The 8,884-nt window shown below is 59.3% G+C and overlaps 1 protein-coding gene across 4 annotated transcripts; it reads left to right on the top strand.

Moving 5' to 3' along the window:
* Positions 1 to 2,444: 2,444 nt before the first annotated feature.
* Positions 2,445 to 8,884, top strand: LETMD1 (LETM1 domain containing 1). 4 transcript variants are annotated; one of them, XR_010745526.1, is made up of 9 exons: positions 2,445 to 2,576; positions 3,060 to 3,238; positions 3,555 to 3,670; positions 4,752 to 4,826; positions 5,986 to 6,172; positions 6,254 to 6,355; positions 6,748 to 6,900; positions 7,126 to 7,222; positions 7,627 to 7,669. XR_010745526.1 is itself a non-coding variant. In XM_066337403.1 (9 exons), exons 1-9 carry the CDS (start codon positions 2,467 to 2,469, stop codon positions 7,695 to 7,697), a joined length of 1,098 nt encoding a protein of 365 aa, XP_066193500.1. In that variant the 5' UTR covers positions 2,445 to 2,466; the 3' UTR covers positions 7,698 to 8,884. The 4 variants fall into 4 exon arrangements, 2 of the variants coding, with proteins under 2 accessions (XP_066193500.1, XP_066193501.1); XR_010745525.1 differs by having other exon boundaries at positions 4,740 to 4,826; XM_066337403.1 differs by having other exon boundaries at positions 4,744 to 4,826; positions 7,627 to 8,884.

Genomic DNA, 8,884 nt, shown 5'->3' with positions numbered 1-8,884 from the left:
GGTTCCCAGTTGGCAGCCCCAGGTCCCAGTTCGTGTCCCCAGTTTGCGGCCCCAGGTTCCAGTTTGAGGTCCCAGTCCCCCAGTGCAGAGCCCAGCAGGGCAGACCCTAATCCCAGAGGGGGGTTGAGCCCCAGTGAGGCCCCAGGAGGGTCCCTGGACCCCCGTTAGGGGTGGGGGCACACCCAAGGGAAGGGCTGGAGCTGTGCCAGGGAGGTTTGGGTTGGATGTCAGGAAAAGAGAGGGTGATGCGGCACTGACCAGGCTCCCCAGGGAATGGGCACAACCCCAAGAGTTGCAGGGGTGTTTGGACACAGCTCTCAGCACAGCGTGGGGTTGTTGGGGTGTCTGTGCAGGGCCAGGAGCTGGGCTGGATCACGCTCGTGGGTCCCTTCCAGCTCAGGATATTCCAGGACTCTGAGATCCCCCCTCAGCCTGCATCCCACCGACCCTACACCCACTCCAAGCCTTTCCCAGCAGCATCTCATTCCACCTCAAAACTGGGAGCTCTGGAAACTCTGCTGGGATCTTGTCTGCCCTGGCACTGCTTTTCATGCCAAACCCCCCAGTTTCTCCCTGACTTTCCTGACTTCTGCTGCAGGCAATGGCTGCAGGTGCCATGCCGTGCTGGTTTGGTTTGTTACTGGTTTTTCCAGAGAGAAACGCTGCTCCCTCACTGCATTCCTCCTCTTCCTTCTCTGTGCATTCCCTTGAGATAACTTTTTCAACCACTCCCTTTGTGAGAACCAAACCCTGGGATTTAACTGGGAGCGGGATGCAGCATTGGGCAGGAGCAACCTGGCATTACTAATGGTGTTGCTAAATGACCAACTCCTGGAAAAATGAGGAGAAATCCAGGAGGTGGGAGACTCCACCACCCTCAGCCCTGACCCAACCCTGCTGGTGTCAAAAACAGGAATAACCCAACGGGTGGCCTCACTCCCCACCTGAAACCAGGTGTGACTGAGCCCACGGGCAGCCTGGAGCTGGGAACCTGCCCGATTCCCCCAAATCCCAAGTGTTTTGGGCTGGGGGCAATACCAGCCCCTGAGGGGTCGGGTACTCACTCAGCTCACAGGCAGGGACGCGTTTGGAGGGCATGGCTCCTGCAGAACTGCGGGGATCCCGGCGCAGCGTCCCACTCGAGGGCTGACCCCTCCCTTTATAAGGGGTGTCCCCTCCGTCCCGCCCTCCGCCCGGAGCAGAGGTCCCGAGGAACCTCCGGGGCTCCTCAAAGGCTGCGGCATCTCCCGATCGTTAATTAAGTGGCCATTATCTCGCTTTGATGTGGCGCCGCGGGCCGGGGCTGATGAAGCTCCGCTGATCCGCGGGGCCGGACTCTGCTCGGGGAGCCCCGGTACGTGCGGCGGGGATCGTCCCGGGACATCGACCCCGCCTTATCGGCGATCCCGGGGATGGTGATAACCTCCCGTCCGGCGGGCTACCGACAAATAAACAGCTGAGTGAGCAACACCTGGGCACGGGTGAGGAGGGCACCGGGCTGCGTGAGCGATGCCACGTCCCCGGGAGAAGCCGTGGTCCGGCCGCGGGCAGGGAAAAGCATCGCCGAGGGTCCCCAGCACACGGAGGGGCTGGCTGAAATCTGGGAAGTGGCGCCTGGATTGGGGAATTCCCGAGGAGCCGGAGGAGTTTCTGAGCAAAGCTCAGGGCAAGGCCTGTGGGTGTTTCCCGAAAATCCTTGGAAAATATTTGTTCCGGCACCTGGTATGAGGAAAATAAACATGACCTACATAGGGCCTTCGGGGCTGCTGGAACAACCGCTTCGGCTGCCCGGGGAGCGGGAGGAGGGACAGACGGAGGGACAGACCGAGGGACAGACCGAGGGCCCTGCCCGGTGCCGCTGTCCCGGGAGGCGCAGGCGGAGTGGGAGGCACCGGGATGGGGCTTGGAGGGTCCCGGGCTCTCCGCCGCGGTATTTGGCCTCTCACATGGCCAGGGATAACGCGGGGGCAGCGGCAGCTCCTGCGCGGGCCCCGCAAGGGCTGCGAAAGGCTTTAAACCCCGGTGAGACGGCGGTGAGGCCGGAGGCTCACCCGCCCGCGGTCACCGACCGGCCCAGCGCAGAACGGCCGCGACCGGGACGGGAAGCACGGACAGAGCCGTGCCTGCGGGACCGGACAGCAGGGCCAGAGCCGTGCCTCCCGGGCTGAATAGCTGGAACAGAGCCGTGCCTCCCGGGCTGAATAGCTGGGACAGAGCCGTGCCTGCGGGGCCGGACAGCAGGGCCAGAGCCGTGCCTCCCGGGCTGAATAGCTGGGACAGAGCCGTGCCTGCGGGGCCGAAGGCGGGCGCCGGCCCGGTTGGGCTGGGGAGGGCCCGATCCCGCCGGGAGGAACGGAAAGGAGGAGGCTCGGGCAGGACCCGGAGCCCCCCAATAAGGGCACTTCCGGCGCGGCAGCCAATCAGCGCTCAGAGCCCCACGTGATCGCCGCCCTGTGACCCGCCAAGATGGCGCTGTCCAGGGCCGCGGCCCGTGGGGGGCTCTGGCGCCTCGGCCCCTCCGCGCTGAGCCCCCCGCGGGAGAGGATGCAGCCGCAACTCGCTCTGGGCTTGTCCAGGTGAGCGGGGACTCCCGTGGGGCAGCCATGCCGCGTGGTTCCGGCCGGGACGTGCCCCTCTCAGGCAGACGCGCTCTCGACGCAGCCCTGACACCCCCAAACACTGACCACAGCCCCCGCTAAATACCGACTACTCCCCGTCCTAAACACCGGCTGCAGTCGTGATCCCTCGCCAAATACCCTCCGCTTTACCCTCCTCGTCCTCTCCGGCTATCCCCCGCTCCTGGCCGTGTCCCCCCACCCGTTCCCCAGCCCTCGGTATCCCCCCGTTATCTCGCAACTTTTCCATGGCCGCGGAGCTGTTCCCTGCCCTGGTACCAACCGTTTCTCCTGTGCCCGAGGGCCGCAGTGCCCGGCACGGGAATTCGGGAATCAGCCGGGGCCCCTCAATCCCCTCAGATCCTGATTCCCAGCCCCAGCCCTGGCCCGGGAGGGGTCCCAGCTGCTCCATTCCCCCTTTCTGGGAGTTTCAAACGTGGCCAGAGCTGACGCGGGGGGTTGGGGCCGCAGGTCCCAGGTGCGTTCCCTCTCCTCCCGCGCCGCCTCCCGCGCCCTCGTGGCCGCCGTGGTCGCTGCAGCCCGGTGGGTCAACACCAGGTACGAGCAGTACCTGGAGAGGAGCTTCCCCAGGTTCTATATCCTGCACAGCACCTTCAAAACAGGTGAGTCCCGACGGGGAGGGTCCTAAAAAGTGGGTGCTGAAAGAGGGGACCCAACAGGTGGGGCCAAAAAAGTGGGTCTGGAAGTAGGTGGGGTGTTCCAAAAAGGGGTATCCCAAGAGGGGGGAGTCCAAGCAACATCTGGGTCCCAAAATTTGTCCCAAAAGAGGTCCCAAACGGGGGGTTCCTAAATGGGGGGGTCCCAGCAGGTGGCTCTTGGAATGAGGACACGCTTTGGAGTGGGGGCAGTGGCTGCAGCATCTGTGCCCTGCCTGGGGGGTGGAATCAGTCCCTGAGGGAGCTCTGTGCCTCCCTGCAGGAATCCAGGCGCTCTTCCTGGAGGTGAAGGAGATCCTGAGGATCAAATCCAAGATGTCCCAGCAGAGGCTGAGCACGCAGCAGCTCCCGTACCGCGAGATGGAGCGGCTGCGCCAGGTGTGCCAGGGGCTCCCAGCTCTGCCTCCCCACAGCCCTGGGAACGCTCCTTCCCTGCCCCTGGAGCAGGGCTGCGAGTCCTCTGTGAGCTCCTGTGCCCTGCTGGAGTTCTGGAAACTGAGGAAATTTGGGGGGTTGGTGCATAGAGTTAAGATGGAGGATTTGGGGGAGTTGTCTGAGTCCTTCTTCTTCACCACCTTCTTCCTTCTTCTTCGTGGGTTTGGGTGGTTGTGGTGGTTTTGGCTTCTTTTTTGCCTTGCCAAGGTCAGGGTGAACAACACGGGAGACAAAGATGTCGAGTTCAGACTTGGAATATTTATTATATCTTCTCTATTTACAGTACTTACAGGCACCATGAGCTCCAATTAGCAAGCCAGGGAAACGAGGTAAAGGAGTCTTTCTTTCCAAGCTCTTTTAAGTGATAATTACTCAATACCAAGGTGACACCTCTATTATTTACATTTTTGACCCTCTAATGACCACCCAAGGCCCACAATGTGGACCTTCTTCACCCAGTTACAGAAGACCACCCAAACCCATGAAGCAGAAAGAAGAAGGTGAAGATGAAGGACAAAGACAACACCCCAAATCCTCTGTCTTGACTCACATGTATTACTTTATACCAAAGCCTTAAATCTAAGTTTCTGGCATTCCAACTGGTGGTTTTCTGTAACTGGGTGAGAAAGTGGTGAGAAAGGCCTTGAGTGGTCATTACTGGGTTAGAAATATAAATAATAGAGGTGTCACCTCGTTATTGTGTAATTGGCACTTAAACAACCTTGGAAAGAGTCAGAGGGGCTCCATTTCACCTCTGTTTTCTCACTTGTTAGTCAGAGCTGGGCTGGTGAGTCTGTAAATAGATAAGAAATAATAAACCATGATAATAAACACCGAGTCCAAACACGAGCTGCGGCTCCCGTGTGTTAATCCCGATCCTGGCAGGGAAAAAGGAGCCAGAACCATTCAATTCCCTGCCTAGGAACGGGGGCTGGGAGCTGCAGCCACCTCGGGGGCGGGGAATTTGGGGGAGTTTGGTGTCAGGTGCTGACTCTGGTGCCTCCTGCTGGAGGCAGTTCCGCAGGGACGTGCTCAAGGCCATTCCCATCGGGATCATCGCCATCCCCCCCTTTGCCAACTTCCTGGTCATTGTCCTGATGTGAGTACCCCCAGCCTTGGATCCCCTGAGTGCCAGGTTCTGTGCAGTTGGGATTGTCAGAGGCAGGAATCTCTAAGGACAAACAGTGCTGCATTAGCAATCCCAGCTCCTGGGACCAGTGTCCCAGAGAAATAATGGAATTGGTTAAAATGAACTATTAAATAATAATATTATTATTTAATACAATAAGATATAGTAATGATATTGATAAAATAATAATGCACAGCAATAAAAATAATAACATAGTAAAATAAGCAACTGTAATAATGAGATTTAAACTCCTGGGATTTTGCAGTTCTGCTGTCCATCCCACCCTCTCCTCCTGCCCTCAGTTACCTCAGCCCACAGGGGACCTGGGAAAGGCAGATCCCCACAGAGGGCCTGGGCCAGGCTGGATCTGTGGGATCGAGGGGATGAGGCTGATGGGGTGAGGATTGATCAGGCCAGGTCCTGTCCTTGGCTCACCGTGGCCCCATGGAATGCTCCAGGCCAGGGACAGAGCAGCAGGAAAGGACCTGAGGGGTGGATGTGAGCTCAGGTGGGCAAGGAGGCCACAGACACCTGGTTTGTGTCAGTCCCAGTGTGGCCACTGGGCCCAGGGCAGTGCCCAGCCTGAATCCTGGGGTCAGTTTTGGGTCCCCAGTGCAGGACAGAGAGGGGCTGGAGCTGGGAATGGAGCTGGAGCACTGGGAGAGGCTGAGGGATCTGAGGGGGCTCAGCCTGGAGGAAAGGAGGCTCCTTGGTCTCCACACCTGCCCAACAAGAGGGACAGCCAGATGGGGTCAGGCTCTGCTCCCAGGTGACAAGAGCAGAGGAAACAGCCTTGAGGGGAGCTTTAGGTTGGATCTGAGGGAAACTTCCTCATGGAAAAGGCAGTTCTGTCTCGGCACAGGCTGAGCAGGACACGGGGGGCTCCCCATCCCTGAGGGGATTTCACAGCTGTGTGGATGTGACACTTGGGGACACGGTCAGTGGTGGCCTTGGCACCTGGTGACAACAGGCTTTTCCAGCCTCAATGATCCCCTGATCCCTCTGGGAACAAACACCAGCAGCTCCTGGGTTAAATTGTGCTGCCCCAGCCTTGGCCTTTTCCCCCAGCCTGGAACCTGCCTGTCCTGCTGTTCCCTCCCTGAATCCCCCATCTCCTGCCTTTCCCCAGGTATTTCTTCCCACGGCAGCTCCTGATCCGGCAGTTCTGGACTCCCAAGCAGCAGCTGGAGTTCCTGGATGCCTACGACTGCATCCGCAGGGGCTGGTACCCGGCCGTGCTGCGGAGCCTGGCGCTGGCAGCGCGGGCCCTGCCCGAGCCCCAGCCCCGGGAGCTCCTGCAGCAGCTCTGTGCCCAGGTCTGTGCCCCCAGCACCGCCCCCTCGGGGCTCTGGGAGGTGTTTGTCACCTGTCACATGTGTCACCTGGTGCTCTTGCAGGTGCAGGGAGGTGCCCGGCCCCACCTGGGCCAGCTCTTGGCTGTGAGGGGTTTGTTCTCTGGCTCTCTGCTGGCGCTCAACAGGCTCCAGGTGGATCATGTGGTGAGTTCGGCTCAGTCCAGGTGTTCCCCCCACCCAGGAGTGTCCCCAAACCAGTCCAGGTGCAGGTGAAAAGCTGCAGAGATGCCCTGGGCTCATCCCCACGCTGTGAAAGGGGCTCAGGTTAGACCCCACCTGTAGTGCTGCCTCCAACTGTGGGGCCTCCAAGATTATAAAGATGTGGAGCTAGGAATGAATCCAGAGGAGGATTTGGAGGAGTTCCTCCCTGTGAAGGTGGGAAGGCACTGGGAGGGATCTCCCCACCCCTGGGAGTGTTCGAGGCCAGGTTGGATGGGGCTTGGAGCCACGTGGGCTGGTGGAAGCACCTGAATGTGTCCCAGATGTGTTCTGGGAGGGGTTGGATGTGTCACAGGTGCCCTGCTCCTCCTCCACAGAGAGCCCTGAGCCAGGTGCTGTTCCTGACCCCACACCTGCCGGCCTTTTTCCTGCGGCACCGTCTGCGGAGCCACGTCCTGGAGATCCGGCACCTGGACCGTGCCCTGCTGCACCTGGGCCCGGGGCAGCTCTCTGAGGAGGAGCTCCGAGCGGTGAGGACACCTCAGCACACCTGTCCCAGGCTCGTGTCACCTCTGGTGTCACCAGCATGGCCTTGGGCCACAGGGTTGTTCTCTCCTGGGAAAGTTTTTCCGTGCTGGGATCACAGCTGGGGTGTGAGGAACTGGGGAACAGTTCTCTTCCCCTCCTGGAGGGGGATCCTGGTGTGATCCTGGTGTCCCATGTGCCACTCCCTGACCGTGTCTGTGTCTCCCCAGGCCTGTTACCTGCGTGGGCTGAACTCCACTCACCTGGGCCAGGCCGAGTGCCGAGCGTGGCTGGAGCAGTGGCTCCGGCTCTCCTGTGAGCTCCAAGGTACCTCTGGGTGGGGGAGCACACCCCAGAGCCTTCTCTGGGCACTCCTGTGGAATTTTGGGGTGATGGGAGGGAACTTTGTCCCCATCTGGGCTCAGCCCCACACCTGTGCCCAGGTGTCCCCATCCTGCAGACCTCTGGTGACAGATTGCAGCCCCGAGGACAGGAAAACAGGAGTGGGGTGGAAATGTGGGACCAGGAGCCCAGTGCTCTCCCCGTGCCCATCCCAATGTTCCAAATTTGCCAAGTTCCTGTCTCAGTGCTGCCCAGAACCCCCCTGTGCCCACCACAGGCCTCCCAGTCTACCCAAGTGCCCACCCCAATGTCCCCCAGTGCCTCTCCAGTCTCCCCAGTGCACCCCAGTGCCTGTGCCAGTCTCTCACCCTGCTCCTGTGCTCTTGCAGCTTCTGAAGCCTCTCTGCTGGCCCACAGCATGGTCCTGCTGTCCCTCAACTACAGCCAGCCCCCAGAGTGACAGCCACGTGTCCCTGAGCCCGGCCTGGAGCCCGGATGGATCGTGGAGTGGCAGCTGCGTGTCCCTCACCTCAGCCTTATGCCCTGACCTGGTGATTCCCAGCCTGGTGCTGCCAAAATTCCAGCGTTTGGCTGAGCTGGCTTTGGCTGTTCCCTTCCTTTGGAGCCCTCAGAGTGGCTGGTGTGAGGAGAGGTGGCTTCACTGTTCCAGTAATTAACTGCACCTCGTTAATTATGGGAGAGAGGCAGCGGCTGGCTGACCTGGGGATGTTCCTGTGGGATCTGCTGGATGCTTCCCGTGGGATTTGGTGGCCATGACTCCTTGCTGGAGGGTTTTCCTCGGTTTCTTCTCTCTGCTGAACTGTCTTAAATGTCACAGCCTGCCCTCAGGGCTTGAGGAGCACCCTCAGAATTCCCCCCAGATCCTGTGGGTCCTTCCTGAGAGCCCTGTGGGGTTCTGGGCTTTGGAGGGGCTCAGGGCTGGGGGTGCCACTGCTCACTCCAAGGGGGAACCCCCCAAATTCAGCCTCGTTGAAGCCCCTTACCCCTTTCCCCCCTCTGGATTTCCCACTCCGAGGACTTTGGGGGTTAAACTGCCCCACCCTGCACGAGGAATTCCTGCTGGCAAAGTGGATTTACCCCAAAGCTGTTGGTTTATTAAAGCCCAAAGGAATTGGTGGCTCTGGTGTCTTTGGGGGGCTCCCCTTGGTGGCTCTGTGTGCCCCCATGAGGGGACATGGGGACACCTGGGAAGTTTCCCCACCTTTTGAAGGATATTTGGGGTACAGAGGGGCAGGAGCCAGCCCCCTTCCTCACCACTCACTGCTGGGTTTTGTGGATTTTAGAGCCCCCCTTGAGGAATTCATCGCTGGGGGGTATTTAACCCCTTTTCAGCCACAACTCACATCTAAGTGCCATTTGTTTTCTTTTTCTACTTGTATATTCCCCTTATATACAGTGTTATTCAGGAAAAGGAGTGGGCGTGGCTGGGGAAAAAATTATAATTTTGAGGCGAAGCTTTGGCTTCATAAAATTTGGGAAAATAAAAACGAAAAATCCAGTGAGAGCTTGGAGGAATTCAAGGGGATGTCTGGATTTTGGGGGGCAGGGGGACTCAGAGCACCAGGATCAACCAGGATCTGGTGTTAGTGTGGATTAAGTCCAATAAAAATGATACTAAAATGCAAA

This window comes from Sylvia atricapilla, chromosome 29 (assembly GCF_009819655.1).
Source record: "Sylvia atricapilla isolate bSylAtr1 chromosome 29, bSylAtr1.pri, whole genome shotgun sequence".
NCBI lineage: Eukaryota > Metazoa > Chordata > Aves > Passeriformes > Sylviidae > Sylvia > Sylvia atricapilla.
Note: the sequence above shows the minus strand (reverse complement) of the source record. Positions and strands in the feature narration are given on the sequence as shown.

Excerpts from the sequence above, each read along its gene's own strand:
- LETMD1 (XM_066337403.1), top strand. The coding sequence starts at position 2,467 with ATGGCGCTGTCCAGGGCCGCGGCCCGTGGGGGGCTCTGGCGCCTCGGC. Across the intron at positions 2,577-3,059 it reads CTCGCTCTGGGCTTGTCCAG|AGCTGACGCGGGGGGTTGGG; the intron begins GTGAGCGGGGAC and ends AAACGTGGCCAG. Across the intron at positions 6,356-6,747 it reads GGCTCCAGGTGGATCATGTG|AGAGCCCTGAGCCAGGTGCT; the intron begins GTGAGTTCGGCT and ends CCTCCTCCACAG.